The 25,048-nt window shown below is 34.8% G+C and overlaps 1 protein-coding gene across 2 annotated transcripts; it reads left to right on the forward strand.

Annotated features, from left to right (window-relative positions):
• The first annotated feature begins 1,114 nt into the window (after nucleotides 1-1,114).
• cables2a (Cdk5 and Abl enzyme substrate 2a) lies at nucleotides 1,115-24,051 on the forward strand. Of its 2 annotated transcripts, XM_087307431.1 has the most exons (9): nucleotides 1,115-1,652; nucleotides 5,083-5,175; nucleotides 9,642-9,719; nucleotides 13,291-13,387; nucleotides 13,936-14,104; nucleotides 16,390-16,487; nucleotides 16,794-16,900; nucleotides 19,910-20,114; nucleotides 21,849-24,051. In XM_087307431.1, the coding sequence occupies exons 1-9, from the start codon at nucleotides 1,123-1,125 to the stop codon at nucleotides 21,987-21,989; spliced, it is 1,518 nt and encodes a 505-aa protein (XP_087163557.1). In that variant the 5' UTR covers nucleotides 1,115-1,122; the 3' UTR covers nucleotides 21,990-24,051. The 2 variants fall into 2 exon arrangements, with proteins under 2 accessions (XP_087163557.1, XP_087163558.1); XM_087307432.1 differs by lacking the exon at nucleotides 9,642-9,719.
• Nucleotides 24,052-25,048: the final 997 nt, after the last annotated feature.

Genomic DNA, 25,048 nt, shown 5'->3' on the forward strand with positions numbered 1-25,048 from the left:
CATAATGTGGAACTGCAAGTGTATTTCAGCTCAGAAGTAGCACTCTCAGACATATTTTATTCTCAAACAATTGCCTAAATAATAGCAAACAAATGCATATGTTAATGAGTTTGGTTTTGTAAAATAAAGAAAATAAAGCAGTAGTGGTTATTCTGAGAAATACATATAATCAAGTTCTGATTATGGCTCTTGCTGCCAACATTTTATCAAACCAAAGTATCCGGAAATTGCTTTTTTCTTTATCCTTTTTTATTATCCTATGAGCTGTTACAGACGTCAGTCTATTTATATAACATAGTGGACTTTGCAGATAAGCTTCAACACCTGGAATGAGCTTAGAAAAACCTAGGCTTACATTTGCAGCATCATATAACAATAAAGACATTCTGACATTACAAAATACAGTAGAGCATTATATTGTAAATACATTTTCAAATTGCATAATAGAAAATGAACGAATAATTGCAAATGTATTGTGTTGACAAATCTAAATTGCATAAGGTGAGTACAGTGGGGTAAGTTGTTATTCATTCATTCATTCATTCATTCATTAATATATTTAGTTATTTATAATAATAACATTATTATTATTATCATTATTATTATTATTATTATTAACATTATTGTTATTATTATTATTTACATAAAATAACAAAAATAAATATTTTGAGAAAGGTTTATATTTATTTTAAGACACTATTTAAAGGGGAAACCTATATTTCCAATCACAACAAATAAAAATATGTTATATACAATAAAACAAATGTTAACATTTTATTCAAACCCAATGAAGCCAGAGTTGTTGTTTTTTTCATATGTGTGTATATATACCATTATAAATAATGTACATAAATGAGCAGACATAAGTTTAACTCTAATTGAAATGTAACATTTATCATAGAAAGCAACAGATGTCTAAAATTCCTAGCGTCGTCTCGTCTGCAGATTTGAAGCCAAATTGTTGTACAAATTTATGAACCAAGACCTCTCGTCCAATCCGCTACAGTAAAAACTCATTTATATGCAACTGTCAGGAATTCGAACCAATCAGGAGACAGAAGGCGTGGCTAGTCTCTCCGCCGGTGTAATAGCTCTGTCTGCTTTTAGCTTACTCACAGTAGAATGGCGGCCGCCGCTTGCGGTCCTCGCGGCTGTCCGAGGACTAATTCAGCCAAACCACACAAAGAACTGCTGCGAAAAAGCCGGGATTCTCGTCGCAGACAAGCGGCGTTGTTGTTTCTCACTAATATATCTTTAGATGGACGCCCGGTTTACAACCTGAGCAATGGACTCGTTGGCCCCAGGGAAGTCGACAGCCGGTGTGTGGATGTCGGCGCGGCGGTGGCGGGTCTCCCTCTGTCGACAACCAGCAGCTACGGAACCTTCACCCAAGTGTCATCCTCCATTAGCGGAGGAGCTGCTACCCCTATACCGAGGACTAACGTTAACACTTACCCTGCTCCTATGAGCCCTCCTCCGGCGCTTAACCAAGGGAGCAGCGACGTTTTCACGGAGGATGGACGATCAGATCCTTTGTCAGTCCAGGCTCCCCCTCTATCACCGACCGCTGGACCTCGGAATACGGCTTTGGGATCCAGTAAATCCCCCAGCCAGTTCCCGAGCTCTAACCCTCTGCCTGATCCGCGTCAAAGGTTGGTTTTGTTTTTTTCACGCAGGTTAGCAAACAATGACAGGCGTATTTGATTTCTTGTAACGCATTGTAAGCGTAAATTACATATTTTATAAAGATTGTGGGGCAAATGTTCAGTCTAGACATACACAAACCTCTATATAAGTGTATTTGTCATCAATTGGATATGTAATTGGCAAGCTAAAAGATTATTCACAAATCCTATTTCGTGTTTGATCAGACTATAAAGGGACTTTGGTTTGATGTTGTGTCATGTAAGTAAACAGCCATAACTGAATCTGGCCTTTTAACCAATGTTTACAATCGTTTATGACTTTGAGGCAGTGGAGATTTAAACGGTGCATATTACAGTGTCAAAAACAAAACAAAATAATCTATGAGGGGAAATGCTGACTTCCGCCTTATTGTCAAACTTTCATTTTCATCTTTGAGTTGTTTTCTAAGTTGTCTAAGAGTTTGACAGGAAATATTTCTGCGATATTTGATAAGCATGTCGGTATGGAAATGATACTCATTTCAGAATCTGAATCCTTAACCTTAATCCTTTATTTATTATAAAGAAATCGCTAGCAAATACTAAATAAGACATTTTTTATTTATATGTAAGAGGGCAAGAAGATATTCAGCAACTTGTCACTTAATGTTTTTTAAAGTTCTATCATCTATTAACCTTTAAAATCTTATCTAATTTTGTATTCATGTTTGTGGTTTTGTAATTGAATATTTATTTCTTGAAGGAAAACTACGTTTTATTATTATTATTATTATTATTATTATATATTACAGTATTCTTCTTTCTTTTTTGTTTTAACCCAAGTCCCACTCCAAGACCTGAACATTCCAAGGCAGCTTAATGCAATAATTAGGGTCAAATACGTTAATTAATGTCTGAAGTCATGCATGTCTGACGTAACAGTGATAATTGAATATTTATTCATAACAAAATAAAAAAATGCCTTAAAAATAGTTTCTGTTGCTCACACGGCATTAAATAAAAAATATGATGATGATCTTTTAGAGATAATCAAATTATGTATCCTTTTAAAAATACATTTTCTAAAACAATCTATATCATTCATTATATCAATATAAAGTATTTAGCATGTATTAAAAGTGTTTCTGTAACTGCATTTTTGTAAATTAACTAATAAAATATTACTTTCTATAGCATAAAGCAGTATTAAATTGGTTAATTTCTACACAACGTCTAATACACCATGACACTAACTTAGATTTGGGTCTCAGTCCAGTTTCAAATGAACCCTGTCATGGTTTAACTGAAGTATGAACACAAGAGCAATCAAACACATCTAAACTAACCAGGACATGATGTCATAAGATTTGACCACAAAGGAGTGACCTCTCTAGTATTACTTTTCATACTAACAATGCTGCCCATTGTAGTTCATTGGTTCAGTGTTAACACATTTTATAAGCTTTCTCAGCTGAGAAAATATCATCACAACCCAGCATGATGCAAAACAGTTTTGCATATTCAAATGTTCTTAAATAAAATAAACTTCATAAAAGTTTTTTTTTTTTTACGTAAAAAAAATACAATGTGCATGTCACACACTCCAGGACTCCCAAGATTAAATAAATGAATACATTTGAACAAGTAGTATGAACATCCTAATACAGATTTGTTCAGGAATCAGGCTATTCAAGTGTTGATGATGTGGTGAAAATTCATATATATTAATTTCTCAGTTAAACCATGCATGACTACTTTGATGTTTGTTATTTTATCTTTCTATGAAATTGTGTAACTGATACGAGGGGACACAGCCGAAGGAGTGTGGAATGCTAGTCCCTTTAGTCCCTGAGCATAGGTCAGAAAGGTTTAAAAACCTAACATAAGTATGATATGGTCTGATAGGAGGCCAGACTGAAATATAGACGAGTAAAAAAATCAAACATGTGAAGAAGATAATCCAGGATGTATGTCCCTGGTGACTTTGGACTTTGGATATGGCCACAGCCATATCACCCTGCAGCCCAAGACCAGTTACTCACTGAAGCTAAGCAGGGTTGAGCCTGGTTAGTACCTGGATGGGAGACCACTAGGGAACACTAGGTTGCTGTTGGAAGTGGTGTTAGTGAGGCCAACAGGGGGCGCTCAACCTGTGGTCTACGTGAGTCCTAATGCCCCAGTAAAAGTGAAGGGGACACTACACTGTCAGTGGGCGCCGTCTTTTGGATGAGACGTTAAACCGAGGTCCTGACTCCCTGTGGTCATTAAAAATCCCATGGCACTTCTCGTGAAAGAGCAGGGGTGTAACCCCGGTGTCCTGGCCAAAGTCCCTCTATCTGCCCATACAATCATGGCCTCCCAATCATCCCCTTCCACCGAATTGGCTCTATCACTGTCTCTCCACTCCACCAATAGCTGGTGTGCGGTGAGCGCACTGGCGTCGTTGTCCTGTGGCTGCCGTCGCATCATCCAAGTGGATGCTGCACACTGGTGGTGGTGTGGAGAGACCCCCCTCATGATTGTGAAGCGCTTTGAGTGTATGGCCATACACAAAAAATTTGCAATATAAATATGCATTACATTACATTACATTACATTACTTTGTTAGCAGTAGAGGGAAAAAACTAGATAAAGAGGAGAACACACTCTTCCTTCAGTGTCTCACTCTGCAGAAACCTGTGTTGCTGTATGACTGTTTGACCTTCTTTGAAAAGAATAAAACTTGAAAATGATGTTATGATGTGTATTAATTGGATTATTTATATTTTCGCAATAGACTCTGACTCTGCAGTCTTTCATTTGGTAGTCAACCTGCTGTAGGGTTTTTTGTTTGTTTTTTGTTACTAAAAATCTCTTCGTAAAAGTCATTCTCTCATACCACTTCAAAGAATCACCTGAAAAGAATGATTAATTAAGCAATAAAGTGCATATTGAGTAAAACTATTGCTTAATCGTTAAGAGAATACTTAAAATGTACATGTCTGTGCAATCAATGAGTTTTCCAACCTAGTTTAAAAGCCATCTGTGACTTTGACAGCAACAACAGGGATAAGAGAGGCTCCCTTAGACAGATTAACATGATGATATCACTCCTGTCATACATAACTAAGTGCTAAGTCAGTAAAAAATATATCCTTAAGGCTGTCAACCAGTCAAGACAAGCTTTATCTGCATGATGATGCTCATGATCGGGCCCCATGATCTCACTGCATTGCATGCATCATTTCCTGTCTCTCTTTGTCTTTTGTTGCTTGCCTTTCATCCCTCCTGCTCCCCTCACCCTCTCATCTCTTTATGTAAGATCTTCTGATGGACTGGTCGACCTTTAGGCCTTCATTTAAAGTCAAAGGCTGAGAGATTAAGACTTTTTGCCTTGATTTAATCCATCGCTGTTTATCTCTAAGCTTAAATAAATTCGAGCCGCATGCATTTATATTTTATTACATTCTTGTTGCAGGACACGTAACCTCTCTGGATCTCCAGGGCCAAAGGTTTCCAAGAAGGTGCACTTCATCAAGAATATGAGGCAGTATGATACTCGAGGGAGCAGGTTAGTTTGGGGCTTTGGGAAACTTTATTCCTGTGAACAGTACTTGTACTTATTTTGGGCTTCCAACATTTTTTTTAAATTAAATTTTAGCTAAATGAAATAAAAAGCTAAATTTGTTCCTTTGTTGATTTTCATTGATTTAGACTATCCATTCAGAAAAATGATACATTGAAATTTATGCAAATTACATATATGAGATATTTACTGCTCCGGTTTCCCCCACAAGTCTAAAGACATGCGCTATAGGTGAATTGGGTAAGCTAAATTGTCAGTAGTGTATGTGTGCAAATTGGAGTGTATGGGTGTTTCCCAGAGATGGGTTGCAGCTAGAAGGGCATCTGCTGCATAAAACATATGGGATGTTTTTTTTATAAGTTGTTTAAATTTTAAAACTTTTTATTAAAAAAAAAACAAATATTACACACATACTGTTTACTATCTAATGCAAAAACTGTTGCTCAATATCTTAGAATCATTCAGAACGCAGATAGAACCTTATAATTCCAAGGTGACGATAATTGAAAAACCTTTTTGATTCACTTCAAATATATAAAATTATAGCTAATATATTTGAACATATGTGCATATTTGTAATTCCAATGGTTAAAAAATAAAAAGATAAAAAATCTATATACACTTGAAGTCAGAATTATTAGACCCCTGTTTATTTTTTCCCTCCAATTTCTGTTTAAAGGAGAGAAGTTTTTTTCAACACCATTCTAAACATAATAGTTTTAATAATAACAACTCATCTCTAATAACACAGCTAATTAGGCAAGTTATTGTAAAACGATGGTTTGTTCTGTAGACTATTGAAAAAAAAATAAAGCTTAACGGGGCTAATAATTTTGACCTTAAAATGTTTATTTTTATTTTTATTGAAAACTGGTTTTATTCTAGCCAAAATAAAACAAATAGGACCTTATCCAGAAGAAAAAAAATATTATCAGACATACTGTGAAAATTGCCTTGCTCTGTTAAACATAATTTAGGAAATATTAACAAAAGAAAAAAAATTAAAAGCTGGGCTAATAATTCTGACTTCAACTGTACGTAAAATCCAAATAAGTACTTCTATGTCATATCTGTAATTTGCATGTACAGTATTGACATGTATCACTTCACCTTCTAATGAATGTGCTTTTTATAATTAATTCCTTAATATTTTAAGAGTTTATTTTATTTGTTTATTTTGTTTTGTAATTTTCTGATCTTCTTATTCCCAAAAATCATTCTTCATGTTAGGCTAAAGGTCCTTTATTAGATGTTTCTTATCAGCTTTTGGGTTGGAGGTGTACAGATAAAGAATCAAGGCTTAGAAAAGTGGAAGCTGGATTGTTTCTGCAGGCATAAAGTTCTTTGTTATATAACCACTTTCATGCTAAGTGAAACAATGCAGCTTCAGATGGTCTCTTTGATTCCTTTGCTAACTCAATAACTGGCATAAGTACTCACTGGGATAACTCACTTAGGTTCTTGCAGAGACCAAATGGGGGATAGATGTGTCTGTCTATACGGGGAACAACGAGGCTGGATTAAATCAATTTTGAATGGAGCCATATATAGCACTGGCATCTTCTGCAAGTAGTACTGCACCTTGGCAAAAGCCATTAAATTGTAATGAAACTCTGTTATGTAAGAAAGTGCTCTTTCTCCTTCAATCCTTTCTTCCCCTAACATACTTTCTTCCTTCTGTTAACCATGCCATAAACCAAATGACTTTCATAGTGTGCTTCAGTAAAGTGTTCTTTTTTGCAATGTAACAACTTTAATTTAACTATGGATGTTATTCAGGTCAAAAGAAGCAAAAACAAAAACAAAAAACAAAAAAAACAAATACCATATATTTTTTCAAATAAGCAATAACCTTTATTTACCCAGGTAAGTTAATTGAGAACTAGTTTTCATTTACAGGTATAACCTGGCCAAGAGGCAACATAACAAAGAAATTAGTAGCGGCAGGAACACAACACAATACAATACCAATTTTAAAGATGCAGATAATAACATATAAAACCAAGGCAAAACTAAAAACAAGAACAGTGATCTTGTACTATGAACTGGATTGAACTTTTAAGAGATGATAGTGGAATGAAAGTGTTGAGCTTTAAAGTCTGAAAAGAGTACCGTCCAAATAAAGTGCAAACTTTGGGTATACAAAGGTTAATACAAACGACTAGAGTGCAGGTTTTCTATAAGAAGTGACTGTAAATATGAAGAAGTTTTCCCAATAAGAGTTTTGTAAATGAACAGAAACCAATGAATTTGTCCACGGGACTGAAGAGAAGGCCAATTCAATAAAGGAAACAGTTGACAGTGATAAGGGATGACTATTAAATGGCACATCAGTAACAAAACAAATTGCTGCATGGTAAATAACATCCAGTTTGTGAAGGTGAGTATTTGAAGCTGATCTGTAAATTAAACCCCCCTAATATAAAATTGGTTATACTGTTCATTTGACCAAATGCTGCTTTTAAGAGTGTTTAAAAAAGATTTGTTTCTGTAAAGAAAACCAATACAGGCTTTAACCTTTTTAAGCAATTCATTTATATGAGTTTCAGTTTATAATTCAACCAGATTCCAAGATATTTGTAGCAGTCTCAGTACCGTCCAATGAGGGGATTTTAGGAGGAAACTCAACATATGGTAAATTTCTATTATATACTATACATTTTAAAACTAAAGTGAAGATTAGTAAAAGTGTGTTGGATGTTTCAAAAACTGGCTTGCTGTGAAGAAAGTGCTGTAGTCTGAGAAGAACTAGATGTATAAATGATTGTATTGTCAGTGTATAGATGTATGTAAGAATTACCTGCAGCAGAAGCAATATCAATAGCATAAATGTTAAAAAAAGCCCTGCCACTTAATAGATAGACGTTTTTGTGACTTTTTATCTTATAATAGTGAGTTTATATCCTACAAATCTGACTTTTTTTCTTGTCTGACTCTGAATTAAAAGGCAATTCTTACAGTTTTAGTTAGAAATTCCAAGATAACCTGGGTAAACTCACAATGCTAAAAGGAAAAATTTTAAAATATGGAATATGAATTTTGAATTGGAACCAAAAATAAATCTCAGTTGTGTTGTAAAATGTTGCAATCGACTTTATTTTATTCCATTCTGGAAACAAGCTACAATAATACCAGTGTGATGTATACTAATCTCAACTTGTATATTTTTTAAAACACAGAATTACAAACGCACCAAATCTACAATGCCTGGTTGTTCAATTACAACCATGCATCAAAGTCTCTTTCCAAAACATTTACCTTCTCTGTTCCTCTCTGGTGGATTGAGCAACCGATCTCCTTTTCTATAGATGATAACATTACATCTTTCAGGAAGCAGTTTGACCTCTAAGGAAGCACTGAACTACCCAACATCAGTGCACTTAAACAATACAAAATTAATAATCTGCAGTTCTTCTCCCAATCTGTTTGTCTATTAATCCTGGCATTACAAATAATTTGGCTTTTTTAATTAATTACTTTTTTGCTCTTTTGTAAGTGGCTTTAAATAAATGCGTTCTAAAGATGTTTGTCTTGATGGAAAATTTAAAACCTAGTCTAGGAGACTCGTTACAAGCAGAATTATTGGTTGTTCTGCAGTCAAACAGCATCTTCAAGAAATAAATGAGTCTGCACATCAAACACAAGTCTGAAAATAGTCTAAATGAGTCTAACATGGACCGCGTTTATGTCTATTATAATGTTTTTATGAGGGGGCAGTGGCTAAAGGTGGAGACGGCTAACAAAGCTTGCAAATTAAGTAGATAGGTAAAACAACCTGCCCAGCCACTGACCACACAAGCTTATTAACAGAAGTGTTTCTTTGCCTGAATGGATCCACAAAGACAAAGGCACAGTCGTTGAGACCCTGTCCATAGCATTTGCATCACAATTTATATTTCCACAGTCTCAAAGATCTACTTTACCTTATAACAAGAAAGCAGAAAATGTTTGTAGTTTGTCCTGGCAACATCTTGTACATTACACAAAAACACAGTTTTACCCTCAGGCTCAGTGTCACATTTGATCATCAAGCATGAAATCCCATCTTCACTCATGTGTACATTCACCCCCAGCCTCATCACATCAGCATTAATGTAATATATGAGCACTTTGACCCCATCGTGAACCATCGTCACAAGCTGCTGACCTGTTCATTGTGAAGCCCTTCAGGCCCCTGGGAAATACGACCGGGTTTGTTGTGTAATCAGATTTGGTGAAGCTTAGTAATCTGTTATGGCACGGAAAGCAACATGCTTATTTTAATTGACAGTTTGTGGATCTGTGATTTATTTATTTATTTTTTCTTGGCTCATTTTGTCACCTGTTTCATTCCAGTTCCATGCTTTGGGCTGCATGTTGTTGTGGCGTAAACACGGCTGGTGTATTGTGATGGTTTGATGTTTAGACTGATGTTGTCTATTCTATGTGCACTTGCCATCTGTGTCCTGCAGGGTTGTGCTGATCTGTGCCAAGAGATCCCTGTGTGCTGCTTTCTCTGTATTGCCCTATGGAGAGAGTTATCACATCAGGTACAGAGACACCACAGTCAGCCAAACAACTCATTTCATTTCATGCAAAGCCATACACACATGAGGAATGGGCAAAATCAGCTGTTCATTTTCTGTTATTCTGAAACCTGGACTGTGAAATAGTGTTTCAAACATGAAATGATTCATTTAGAATCAAAGAAAATGGGGTTTCACAAAGCTGGTTGATGAGAGTGTGTGTATGATTTCAAAGGAGGATGTTTTCATGTACACTATCATTCGAAAGTGTGAGGTCAGTACACCTTTAATTAGGGCTGGGCGATATTGCAAAATAAATCATCACAATGTCATGTTTCATATCATTCGATATCGATGATTTTTTTTTTAACAATACATATAGAAATATTAGGATTTTTTAACGACTTTATTTAAATTTACCAACATACTAAGGCAAATAGTTTTAATAGTAAAAAACTAAAATATTCCAAATAATATCTGATCTCTTTTTTTGTGATTTAAGTTTTTATTGATTTTACATGTGAGGGGTCACAGCATCTTTACAATTTTTTTTCAATAAAAATATCTCTTTATAATAAAATAAACAACTGTTAAAGAGACTCTTAAACTTGATAAATAAAATGTTACAAAGTGTGTGCACTGGTAAAACGTAAATACTGAACAATCAAAGCAAACTTTAATGTGTGCATAATAATGACACAGTAAACCTCAAACTCTGTCAACAAAACAAATTATGAAATTAAATATGAGCTTTCAAGAAAAGGAAACAACCATCATTGTTCAAATACACACTGCAACATTACAGATTGTGAAGTTGAATGACTTTATTAGCCCCTATGCTAAAAAAAATCTTTCAAATGGGGAGCTAGTAGCTGGGATGCACAAGAAAAGAAACCAAAAAGCCACTCTGACCTGAAGTGACAAGCATATGCGGGTAGATTCCTTGACCATTTATAATGGACTTTATGCTACTTCAGTTCTTTAGTTCTACTTGCATGAATTATGGTGCACTTGCAGCATTTGGAAGTTTAAATGTTTTCAACTGGGTGCGACTGAGAAATGCACAACATGTGTGCGTTGCTCCCATATGCGCGTTGTGCAAGTTGCATACCTTCATTGGAAATGACAAACTTACACCCTAAGCTTATTGGCAATCCTTCCAAGGCGCATGCTCAGCAGCCACATTTTAATAAAACTATGGCGCTTCATACTGAAAAACAGAATCAGAATCTCTTTTTTTAATTGATATTGACAATTTTCTTTGATCAATATCGCCTAGCCCTTCCTTTAATTTTTATAAGGTTTTGGAATTTTTGAAAATCTTTTTGTTCAGCAAGGATTAGGGCTGCACGGTACTGAAAAAATCTAACATTGCCATATTTTTTTATTCTGCAATTTCTATTTTACATTATGAATACAATCCCATTAGATAAGTGGATAACTTTTTTGAAAGAATTTATCATTTTAGATTAATTGGGTTGATTCTGTAGTGAAGTGCATAAAATATAGGAAACAATCTACAAGCATAGATAAATTCAATAAAGAAAAATATGCAACTTAAATAAACAGTGTTTTATTGTTTCTGAGGAGTCGAACTGTATTTAGGTGTACATTTAAGTAAATTATCAAATGTTAATATAAAAAAATACTGCATAGTCTTCTTTTCAAACAATTTTTCAAACAGTACAGTTTCTTATAGCTGAATGCTTTTAAAACCCTAACAGTCAAATGCCTCAAAAACACTTGCTAAGTGATCAATTATAGTCCAGACTCAACATTGACTCAAATATTTCTATTTCAAATAAATACTAAACTTGAAACAGAAAAATAAAAACAAATTTAAATAGTCGTGTTTGTCATATTTGATTACGTTTAGCTTAACACACACTTAGAGGTACAGTATCATATCATGTGTGAAAAATTGTCCTTTATCTATAACTTAGAGAATTTCGATATAGAATGTAACTCGAAACATCCACCCAGTCCAAAAAATTGCGTAAACAGAACATTTAAATGCTGCAGTTTTCAAACGTAAAATAAGACTGCATAGTCTTTGTTTTATAAACAATTCAGTAAAAATAAATGTTATTAATCTTTCATAGGTACAAACGGTACAGTTTCTTATGCCTGATTGCTTTTAAAACCCCCACACAGTCACAGGCCTCAAAAAACACTTACTAAATGATAAATTGTAATCCACTCAACATTGCGTATTCTCACAGTGTGACTATTGCGATTGATCACATTGCGATATCAATGCTGAAACGTTATATTGTGCAGCCCTAGCAAAGGTGCGTCAAAATGACCAAAAGTTGACCGTAAAGATGAGAATGTTACAACATATTTCTATTTTAAGTACTTTAAATAATACTGAACTTAAAACAGGGAAAAAAGCTTTTAAGTGGTCATGTTAGTCATATCTGATTATGTTTAGCTTAACACACACTTTAGATGTATCATATCTTGTGAAAAAATTTGTCATTTATCTTTAACATCAAGAATTTCCATGTAGAATGTAACTCAATTTTCTCCCAGTCCAAAAACCTGCATAAACAGAAGGTTTATATGCTGCAGTTTTCAGTGTGTATAATTTTATTGATTATTTATTAAATCTTTTCTTGGAATCCTGAAGCCTGTGTCTTAGAGAAGCAAAGCACTCTTTCATATTTGAAGATCATGTTTTAAATGGCCAACCAAAAACAAACAAAATTCCTTTTACAATTAAATAAATGACTGTGACAAATGATGGCACAGTGATCCTTTTAATATGTGAAGTCTTTTAATGTGTCGTCAGATTATTCTTTTCTAAATATGCCTGTCAAATAAACAAATATAAATGAATAAAAATGGTATTGATGTCATGTACATAAAATAAATGCATAATGCATCATCCAGCTTTGTGTAGGACTCCGAGATCTTATATTTGGTTTTTGGCATTGCAGAAATTAGTGATTTGTCCACCTGTCATACACTTCCCAATCACATCATTCACAGAAATGTGTTTTTGTTTTTGGTCACACTTTACAATAAGGTTCAATAGTTAATGTTAAGTAATGCATTTACTAACATGAACAAACCATGAACAATACATTTACTACAGTATTTATTCATGTTAATAAACGTTAGTTAATGAAAATACAGTTGTTCATTGTTAGTTCATGTTAACTCATGGTGCATTAACTAATGTTAACAAGCATGGACATGAATGTTAATAATGCATTAATAAATGTTCAAATATGACTAATAAATGCTGTACAAGTCTTGTTCATGATTAGTTCATGTTAGTAAATGCATTAACTAATGAACTTTATTGTAAAGTGTTACCTTGTTTTTATTATTTAGTTAATGCATTTCATCACTACCTAAAACACAAATGCAGTATATAATTTAAGCTTTAATATAATGATGTTATTTACAAACAGTCGACTGCACCCTAAATCTGGTGATTTTTCCAGCTTCACTGATGACTTTTGCATCAGGCAATTCACATTCAGACCAAGCAGCCTTTATCTCTGAATTTCTGAATCAAAGACGTCATTTCAGTGCACTCAAATGCCATCAAATTCTGACTAATAATATTCCATCTGTTTTGCAGTGACTCTAAGCTAGAAGCGCAGAGACAAAGACACTCTTCTGGTGGAGGATCTGATATGGTTCCTGGACTGGAGGGTGTGGAGGTGGACTTTGGAAAGGTTAGATAGTAGGATATTTTTCTAAGAACATTGAGGGAAAACTGCTTTTAGATAGATTCTTAGTTCATTCATTCATTTTCTTTTCGGCTTAGTCCCTTTATTATTCCGGGGTCACCAATAACCGCCAACTTATCCAGCACATTTTCCTTGCAGCCGCAACTCATCTCTGGAAAACATCCACACACACTCATTCACAAACTACACTACGGACAATTTAGCTTACCCAATTCACCTGTACCACATGTTTTTGGACAGTGGGGGAAACCGAAACACCCAGAGGAAACCCACAGGAATGCAGGGAGAACATGCAAACTCCACACAGAAACGCCAACAGACCCAGCCGAGGCTTGAACCAGCGACTTTCTTGCTGTGACGCGACAGCACTACCTCCTGCGCCACTGCGTCGCCTAGATTCTTAGTTGATATTGCTATTTGTTTTAAAGCATGATTGTGTAAGGACTGTGCAGTTCTGAGCTACTGGCTGTGTGTAGACTTTTTGCGCAGTGTTTGTGTTTATGCTGATCGGCCTGGATTTTTGTGCATTGCAGACAGTATCATATGCCCGTTTCCTGCTGCCAACTAATGCCTTGGTGAGGCTGAAGAGCAGTGGCCAAACTGACATCAGCACAGCTCAAATGCCAATGTCACGAAACCGTATCAACGGGCAAAAGAACTTCACTCCTTCCCGAATCAGCAGCACAATTGGGCAAGATACAGGTCTGTTACATGGTCAGATAGAAATATGTGTTCATTCAAATATTTGTATGTTTATTCCTTAGATTTGTACTGTGCGGCATGTACAATCGTTTTTTTCTTTCACTTTGCACTGTTACTGTTATGAATTAAATAAAAAATCCTCAATCAAAAATATTTTTAACCAAAACGTAACAAGACAACAGGGATTAGAAATCCCTGGTTCCCCGTGCTCTCTCTCCACAAAATATAAACCAAAACACAAACCACTGAGAATTAACAAGGAAATATGATTTATTTACAGAAAATAAGGAGCAAAATAAGACTGGGAGGGGTTAAGACAAAATAAATTATAATAAACCAAACTAACTAAAGTTAGAGCAAACTTCCCTGAAAAATGAGTAATAAAATAAAATACAGAAAACTTACCTCTCTATGCTAACAATACAGGGGAAATCGAAAATAATCAACAGAAGGCACCAAACCTCCCTACCATGCTCCAAGCCAGACAGGGAGACAGAAAACTGGGTTTCTCCTATTAGAATGTACAACTTCACATCGGCATCTCACAAAACGGCAAATAAGAGACATCAGCAACAATAACTCGTTTTCATCACTCAAGCAACAACATTTCCACAGAGATGAACGAGTGGGGAATCTAGAGAGAGTGCGGGGACCTGCTGAATCCATGTGTTCTGGGGTTTTAAATACAGCCGTCGCCAATCCAAGCACCAATCACGATTTGCCGTTATCTGCTGCACTTGTGAATAACTCAGACTGAGAGAGCGAGAGAAAGAGAGAGAGAAAAAACACCACACACATACACTACAACTACTTGTATTCAACATTTTTTTATATGGTCATAAGACTGCATTTATTGGATCAAAAATACAGTGAAAGTGTTATGAAATATTGAAATTGAATTAAAAATAAAATGTAATGAACAATATGTTATACCTTTAATGCTGCTTTATTTGAAAGAATAAAAACTTTAATTGTAATGAAAAGTGTAATTAGAAAAGTACCATGTTGTGAAATACTATATTAATTGAAAAAAGATTTTGACGAATGTTCTTTATTTTTTTAAATATAGATTATACTTATAAGGTTATATATAATTATATTTACCCTCATAAGTATAATCTATATTTGAAAATGATATTATATTATATTATATTATTCTATATTATATTATTCTATATTATATTATATTATGTTATATTATATTATATTATATTATATTATATTATAATCAAAATATGAATTCAAACATTAAACTGAATATTTAAAAAAAATGTATATGCTGCTATGATGCTCACGAAACATTTATTATTATCAGCTTAGAAAGCTTAATATTTTTCTGCAAATCCTGAAATATTTTCCTTCGTTAATGAATAAAACGTTCAAAATGTGTGAAATTTGACCAATTTGTACAAAGTATTTTCCATGTTCCCCGGAAAATAAGTCACTTCTTTAAGTTGTATCTTTGTATAAATCTGAATTTTTAATGTTGTTTAATCATGTACAATAGTGACCATAAATAAAATAGAATGTTTACAAGTATTATAAATGTTTTGTAAATTTAAATGTATAAATGTTTTCAGAACATTAAAGTATAGTATTTAAATATAAAATGAAACTTTAATTATATTTGCATTCACCATTAACAGCAGTTATTATAAACTGCATAAACTAAATGTTTTCTATCATTTAGCACCAATTCATGCTTAACTTGCTTGACATAAATTGCAATGTATGAGTTGCAACTAATTACTTTGTACAATAAAAAAGCAAACAAAAAAACAAAATAGTGCGTACACTTTAAGATCCCATTAAATTAAAACAAAGATTTTTGATGTTAGTATCAATATTATTAGTTTTTTAGGATATCTATAAGCCGGTGTGCTCCAATACAATGACAAAATATATGTTTAGAAGACATAAAACTGATATAAACATGTAAAGCTTGTAGTTTGTCACTTCTGCCTAAATGGATCAACAGTTTTATTCACGTCATCTGATACTGCAGTGTCTCATCAAATCCAATCAAATGCTCTCTAATATATGACAAGCCCCGCCCCCTTCAAGACGCTTCTCATTTGCTTTTCATTTGATTTGCTTGAGCTCAACCACTCTCACTGGCAGAGCAGTAATAAAACAAAATGCTGTTGACCGTTTTTTTTTTAAAGGAGAGGAGCAACACTATCCCCCACCCTCTCTGCGTGTTTTGATTGAGATTACATCAAATGTCAAATAAAAAAGCATATTTCAAAGCACTTCACTTTAATCCTTGTTAACACTCTTTCTAGGTGTGGACGAGCTGTCAGAGTATGATCCCAACTTACTGAGTGACCCTCAATGGCCTTGTGGGAAGCACAAACGAGTCTTAATTTTTGCATCGTATGTGGTAAGTCCCTCGATTAAACAACCTCTTGTAATATAACGCCAAAGAGAAGGAGTGTGATAGTGATTCTTTATCCCTGAACCCAGCTTATGAGCTATATCAGATCACATCAGCATGTCATATGATAACCCTAAGGCCACAGTATGGTCGAACAGCTAAAGGCATGAAGCATGATATCCTCTGTATCACAGCTGACTAGGCTTGAGCTGTGAAGGTCAAAAACCTTACCGCCACAGTTGTGTTTTAGTAGCCATAAACCCTTACATTGTTTTATGCCACCTATAATAAGAGTCTCCTTGTCCTCTCTAGACAACGGTTATTGAGTACGTGAAACCATCTGACTTGAAGAAAGACATGAACGAGACGTTCAAGGAGAAGTTTCCACACATAAAGTTGACATTCAGCAAAATCAGAAGGTAAAGTCATTTTTTATATAAACAATTTGTTTTCAGTTCATGTTTAAAATCACATTCAGCTAATCTTAACATAAACATCCCTATTCTTTTGTTAAAATTAATAAATAAAATAAAATTCCAATGAGTTTTAATGAATTACGTTTTGACTAAATTAAACCACAATGTAATTTATTAATAAATAAAGGTGATATAAAGTCAGCATTCATTATTTATTTTTAATCAAATAAATAGCAATTTTTATAGAAATTAGTTTTTCAATTATCAGATGCAGCATAACAAATATATATCTGCTTGAAATTCAGCAAAAAGTGATATTGTTTATTAAAAAAGCAATGTAAAGAATTGAAATGGCTATTTCATAGTTTTTTTAAGCAAAAATCACCAAACTTAAAAACCAATCAACACATTTTTCATTATATTAACGACCTTATATTGTCCAATGGCAAAGTTCCAAGGATTTTACAGGCTCTTTATAGAACCGAATATGTTGATTGAAGACTTTGATTTTAATGAGTTTATTATAACTATAGGTGGGCACAGATTATTTTTTTTAATCTAGATTAATCTTGCTGTGATTTTGAAATTAATCTAGATTAAAATGGCTCATTTGAATTCTCCTGAAGGCATTCAGAATATGTGTGCTACACAAATAATGACTAAAAGTAAGTCTTTGAGAACAGGTTTTTCAAGCCAGGCAGTGCGTTAGACCAGGGGCTCTTCTCCTGATACAAAAATGCATCACAAACTGCTGTACTAATATAATTGGTGATGAAAATAAATGGTGGTCAATAAGATGTACTTGTGTTTACTAACTGTTCATTCAGTTAAACATGAATTTTGCACTGTAGGCCTACATAAGCACCAAACAGTGATTTTTGGTTACCTTAATCTGACTAAAGTCTTAACTGAACTAAACAGAAATGGAATTAAGACATGTGGAGTATGCATATATTAGTGGCATTATTGAAGTAAATACTTTTTTATTAAGTAATGTAACTATTACCATCATGTAGGACTTTTCGCCATATTTTCCGTCAAGATCCACACACACGGCTGTCAGTAATGGACCACACACACACACAACGCCGATAACGGCACACCACTGATTATAACATTAATTTATGTAAAATCTTTACTCAAACAACTTTGGGGGCAAGATCTGGGTATTGAGATTTCTGATGACCAATGGAAAGACATTCTCAGTTTAGTTCACTCTAATCTATTTGTGCCAGACATGCCATACAATGTAAAGTGCTACATAGGAATTCTTTCACTAATGCCAAACTTTCTAACATATTATTTCCAGACGGAAGTGATGCCTGTAAAACATGTAAGCCGTCACCGTCATATTATCTTAACTTGTTTTAGTCCTGTTCAAAATTAACAAACTATTGTTCTTATCTTTTTAACATTTTTTTTTAAAGCTCTCAATATAATCCTGACCCTCTTTTTGCACTTTTTGGTTATCTTCCAACCCCAACTACACACTATTGAGCAATTACAAGCCAATCTCAAATCTCCCTTATATTGGCAAAATCATTGAAAAAGTTTTTAACCAGTTTAACAAGTTCTTAAGCTCGAAGGGGTGTTTAGACAATGTTCTATCTGGTTTTAGAGCACATCACCGTACAGAGAGCGCTCTTATAAAGATAATCAATGATATACGCCTAAATACAGATTCAGCTAAACTAACAGTGCTGGCACTGCTCGATCTCACTGCTGCATTTGACACTGTCAATCACAGCATACTTCTGGATAGGCTGGAAAACTAGGTTGGGCTGTCTGGCACGGTCCTCAAATGGTTCAGATCTTACCTTGAAGGGCGAGGTTACCATGTCAGTATAGGTGACCATAGGTCGAGGTGGACACCCATGACATGTGGAGTCCCACAAGGCTCAATTCTGGCACTTCTGTTCAACCTTTATATGCTCCTTCTGAGCCAAATAATGAGAAAAAAAAAATCTCCTACCACAGCTATGCTGATGACACTCAGATCTACCTAGTCTTACTGCCTAATTACTACAACCCCATTGACACCCTATGCCAATGCATTGATGAAATTAACAATTGGATGTGCCAAAACTTTCTTCAGTTAAACAAAGATAAAACTGAAATGGTTGCGTTTGGGAACAGAGATGAGGTTCTCAAGTTGAATGCGTACCTTTGAACTAAAGATCAAAAAAAAAAAAATAAGGTCAAGAATCTTGGTGTGACTCTAGAGTCAGATCTGAGTTTCAATAGTCATGTCAAAGAAGTTAGTAAATCAGCATACTATCATCTCAAAACATTGCAAGAATTAGATGCTTTGGTTCCAGTGAAGACTTGGAGAAACTTGTTTATGCAGCAGGGTGGATTACTGTAATGGCCTCCTCACTGGCCTTCCCAAAAAGATGGGATGGTGCTTAGAAGGGCGTAGAGTTTGTTTGATTTGAGAATTCTGCAGTTTTCTTGTTTTTGTTGTTGCTATATATTTGATGTAATCTCTTCTTTGCTGATAGGACTTCTATTTATGTTTGTGTATTATCTGGAAAGGGCACAATAAAATATTGAAACAGAAATGTATGTAAAATCTAAATTGTCTATGAAGTAGCTTGATATGTCATTTATTTTTTAGCAGGTTTTTTTGTGGTATACTGTAAAGTAAATTGATCCCAATAAAAGTTTTTTTTTTTTGTGATTATAATGTCATACAGCTGAATTACAAAAATAAAGCATTTTTTCAAATAACCTTTGCAAACACCCTTTATACTTTTACCAGTTTGTGTCTCAACACCTGATGTTTATTCCTGGTTTCCCTGTTTCAGTCTCTGCAAAATTGTTATTCTTTTTGATATACCTTGTAACTTTTCACATCTCGTAAACATTCTCTAGCTCCACCTGCCTGCTACAGTAGCCACGCCCGCAACTCTCTCTATTGGTTGACAGAGGCTCAGTTTTTACACTTTTGAAAGGGATAAACCCTTTAGCTTTATTTATATTTCATACAGTTCCATTTGTTTCTCTCCACAGTCTGAAAAGGGAGATGCGTTCAGTGAGTGAGGAGTGTGGCCTGCAGCCGGTGACCATCGCAATGGCTTACGTTTACTTTGAGAAACTGGTTCTGCAAGGGAGGCTAAACAAGCACAACCGGAAGCTGGTGTCTGCCGCCTGCGTATTACTGGCTGCCAAGATCAGCAGCGACCTTAAGAAACAGGAGGTCAAGCAGCTGATTGATGTAAGTGAAATGACGATAATAAAATATGAAGCAGTAGGACAGCCAAAAATGAAGTGAATACTCAACTGGTGTTTAACCCTAGAGCTGCCCAGGAAAAAAAAATCACAGTTAGGTTCAAACATTTAAAGACCAATTGCATAGGGAAATATTAATATTTTAGATGATAAATATAGCGTTACGGTGCCACAGTGGGTAGCATGATCGCCTCACAGCAAGAAGGTCGCTGGTTCAGGCCCCGGCTGGATCAGTTGGCATTTCTGTGTGGAGTTTGTTTCCTCCGGGTGCTCCGGTTTCCCCCAGAGTCCAAAGACACGCGCTATAGGTGAATTAAATAAACTAAATTGACCGTACTGTATGTGTGTGATTACAACAGTGTATGGGTGTTTTCCAACGTTGAGTTGCGGCTTAAAGAGCATCTGCTGCGTAAAACATATGCTAGGTAAGTTAGCTATTCACCTCTGATTAACAAAGAGACTAAGCTGAAAAGTAAATGAATGAATGAATGATAAATATATCATTTTTTTACAGTCACTTCTCAACTTTGCATATATGCAGTGTTTGTGTAGATATTTTGTACTTGTTTATCTATTTACTACACAAATATGCAACTACACCATAATTTGGCTTGTGAAAAATCACATTTTTAATTAAAAATCACAAAAATTCTGACCCAAATTTAATATAAAAGGTTTTTGGATATTGGTTTATATATTTAATAAAAAAACTTTTATAAATGTATATATATTTATTTTTACTTTTTCCATTCATTTTCAATGTTTGGGGTCAGTTTGACCCCAGATTTTGTTTTTTAGGAAAAGTTGGAGAGTTTCATGCCTTTGAGATGAAGGGAATATATTTATATATTAGAGATACTCCGATCGATCGGCCGGAGATCGGTATTGGCCAATAATCACATTTCACGGCTCGATCTGTGTTCGTGAATCTGGCTGTTCTCATGAACCGATCACAAGTGTTTGTTTACAAGTTTACAAGCAGAGGAAGATGCCTGGGTTATCAGAAGCGCCACAATACATGAGCAATGTTTCCAAATTGCGTTGTTAATCATTTTTCTTACCATTTTTAAAGTTGTTTTATAATAATAATTATAATAATTATATAAAAATTATAATTTTATTTGAAGCGCCTTTGAATTTTATTTTTATTTTTGTAAAGCTGCTTTTGATCATTACATGTACTGTTTGCAACATCCTTAATTTTATCATCTTAGGTAAGGCAAGATCTCATACTTAAAGGGTAATTGTGCTTATGCAATGGCAAAGTTATATAAAGCTTGAAGAATCAGAATTGGTATCAGCTGATCACCATAACTAGTAATTGGTAGTATTTATCAGCTGCAAAAATCCTGATTGGAGCATGTCTAATATATATTAAAAAATAGTAAATATCCATCGGGGCGGCCCTGACCCTGCGGTTAAATGTTGTGTGACCTTTTTTTCTTTTTCATTCGACAAAATACTTTTTTATTTTTATTTTTTTGTGTATACTGGTTGTGTTCATCTATAAATTGTTATTTTAAGCCTGTCGGTTGCTATTCACTGCCATTATATGGATATATATGGTTTGAAAAAGAAAGGGACACAATATTAAACAGCAGTGGTTGAGTAAATGATGATAATTTTCATAGTTGTCAGAATCACTCCTTTAATATGGTTGACATACTTACATTCTCTTTTTCACTCTCTCTTTTTTTTGGATCATCCTGACCCTGAACAGAGGCTGGAGGAGCGTTTCCGAATAAACCGTAAAGAGTTGATTTCCCTGGAGTTCACGGTTCTGGTTGCCTTGGAGATGGCACTTTACCTCCCAGACAGCAAGGTCATGCCTCACTATCGCAGGCTGGTGCAGCAGGGCTGAAAAAAAAGGCACTTAAAGAGATAGTACACCGCAAAAATAAAGATTCTGTCTTTGTTTACTCACCCTCATGATACTTAAAAGGATTTAATTACCCATACTGTGTGTTCAGCGCAGAAAAAAAGTAAACAGAAAACTGACACTAGGATTTAAATGTCTACTGGTTTCCAACATCATATAAAACATCTTTAGTGACCAGCAGATGAAAGTGGTGGGGTGAATGAATGATGTCAGAATATTCATTTTTGGGTGAACTATCCCTTTAAGAGCTTCCCGTGAGGACCAGAGAGTTGATTTTCATCTTATTCTGGATGTTTTTTTATTATTATTATTATTTATTGATCAAACAGATCACAAATATTTCTAGTGGTCTCATCTTCAGTCGTTTACTTTCTTCATGGAACTGATTTTATAAATCATCTAGAAAGAAGCTTACTTTAAGCACAGATTTGTTTCATTTCTTCTTTTTTAAACATTTTAAAACATCATTTATCAAAGCCTTTTCTTAAGGAATCGCTTTATTTATGCAATATTTTATTTATGAAAGATCTTCATTTTAATTTAAGAACACTGACTATATTTTCGATGACCTCACATAGATGTTTTTTTCTTGCTTTTCTGATGGATTTTGGCATATGTATGGCATTCCGATGCGTATCCAGCCATGCACTCTATGTTAGAGATGACATTTAATGAGCACATTAATTGTGCTTTTCCTTCTCTCTCTCTCTCTCTCTCTCTTTTTAATCATCAAACATTTACCAACTAGACTGTGGTTCAACAGTGGTATGATGTTCAAGCAGACACCTCAATGAATTTTAAGTAGCATTGAATGTAAAAATAATATGTGAGTGCCATTTTAAACAGTTAGTCTCATGTTTAGAAACTGAAGCGTTTACCAGTTGTTCTTATAGATTCAAGTGTTTCTGAATGTTTTGACAAGAACTCTCCCCCAGTTTTAATGCACTGCACAGCTGGAATTTAAGTGCGAGCTTAATTGTGCACGTTTTAAACGGTACAGTAGTTTTTAATAACTGATAACTCCACACCTGTATATTCAGCTGTTGTGTATTTGAATCACTGACGAAATGACCAGGTGAGTCTGTTTTGTGTTGTGCCGTGTTAAAATATGAGCTAACCTTTCTGAATCTCTGGTTAGTGTTCATATCATATCGTCTTTTACCTGTTCGGTTGTTTGGAAATGTTTATACACCATAGGAGTGGCCTATGTTTACTTACACAACCTGGACAGTATCACAGTGTGCAGCATTACCACAAATATGCAACATTGTTTCTTTTTTTTTTTTTTTATGTTTTTGGAAGAAGCAGAAGCACAGTCACCATCTAGTGGTGATGTTTTTAACATGATGGTTTTGTATGGTGCGTTTGCTCCTTTCCCTCAGGGATCCAGACTGGTTGAAGTTCACGTTTGAGGTCAATATCAGCTGTAATTAAACTGGAGAGAATTATTTGTAATCACTTTAAAGTATAAATCTTCACTGAGCATTGATGAATGAAGTGCCTTTTTATTACGGTTTCATCTGTCATGCCATTTTCTACACATCTCGCTTTTTAATTCTTGTTTTAAAGTGTAATCGCACCCCTGGACACACTATGATCGTGACAGTAGGAAAACCAAGAGGCGTGTTGATGGAAACCTCACTTCATGTGAAAACAGTCACTCCTGTGATACTGTCGTAGAAGCTTTTTTCCAGGATGTAAAATGATACAAGCACTGTGAAGGAATCCTGTGATGTTTTTTTGCATGAGTTGTTATTTAGTGATTGTTTGTTTGAGTCTGTGAATTTCTGGCAGATTTATTCTTCAAAATGGTATATTTTAGCAGAATGTGTATAGAATGATGTGAGGCTGGTTTTGCATCGCCCGATTAAATAGCGACAGGGTGAAAACTGAACCAAAAAAAACACATTGGTGTTTATTGGGTGGTGTGAGCCGGCGTTTTTGGACTTGACTGTTCACAGGGTTCTATCCGTTGTGCTGTGTAGATGTTGTGTTTTTGTCTTTTTTTTTTCTATTTGCATTTATAAAGATGTTTTTAATTGTTTGACGGTGTGGCGTTTGAGTCAATTTTATATATGCCAAAAAGATGATTGACATGTTCATGGTGCATGCCATAAAACCAATCTTCCGGGCCCAGTTTTTACGAAAGTAATCTAGTTAGAATTTGGATCACGGATTGAATCAAATTTTGGGAATGGATTTTTCAAAAGTAACAGGGATTTTAAATTAATATCAGACCATGTAATTCAACCTTGCATATGATTTGGATCAAACCTGCCCTTTGGTTTATTCAAAACTTTGAACTCGGATTGGGATCTATTTGATAAAAACAACAGATTTATCCTGATCCTATCAGAAGGGTGGATTCAGTTAAACAAAATAAACCAAATAATAAAAAAGTTATATTTTTAAGTGAATAATCACAAACTCAATGGTCACTGATGATATAAATGTCTTCATATATGAAGCCTTTCACATATAATGGGATATGGTAACAACATCCGCAAAACAATATCAAAGCAGTACTGTAATAGTACAAACTACAAAATGTTGAGTGAAGTTTATTTATAAAGTCATTTCGAGAGGAGCAGGCGCTTATGATTGATCACTGCTGGTCCTGCATTAACTAATGCATGATTCACCAATCAGATGATTCAGTTATCTTCACCTTAAATCCCCCTTTCCACCCCTACTCCGCCACTATTTCCCTTTATAGGGCAGTATGGTGGCCCATTGTTTAGCCACTGTTTCCTCACAGCAAGAACGTCACTGGTTCAAGTCCTTAACATAACAAGCCAGTTGTTGTTTCTATGAGGAGTTTGTCCTCACCATGCATTCGTAGGTTTCCCCCGGGTTCTCAGGTTTTCTCCCACAGTCCAAAGACATGTGTCATGTGAATTGATCAATCTAAATTAGCACTTTAGTCGAGCTCTTTACCAGCACTTTATCTCTATATAGCAGTTTATAGGTGAGGCAGTGGCGCAGTAGGTAGTGCTGTCGCCTCACAGCAAGAAGGTCGCTGGTTCGAACCTCGGCTCAGT

Source organism: Danio rerio, chromosome 23 (assembly GCF_052040795.2).
Source record: "Danio rerio strain M-AB ecotype USA chromosome 23, GRCz13ab, whole genome shotgun sequence".
In the NCBI taxonomy this organism is placed as follows: Eukaryota; Metazoa; Chordata; class Actinopteri; order Cypriniformes; family Danionidae; genus Danio; species Danio rerio.

Coding starts and splice junctions, on each gene's coding strand:
- cables2a (XM_087307431.1), top strand. CDS start 1,123: ATGGCGGCCGCCGCTTGCGGTCCTCGCGGCTGTCCGAGGACTAATTCA. Junction 1,653..5,082: donor CTGCCTGATCCGCGTCAAAG/GTTGGTTTTGTT, acceptor TTCTTGTTGCAG/GACACGTAACCTCTCTGGAT. Junction 16,488..16,793: donor TAATTTTTGCATCGTATGTG/GTAAGTCCCTCG, acceptor TGTCCTCTCTAG/ACAACGGTTATTGAGTACGT.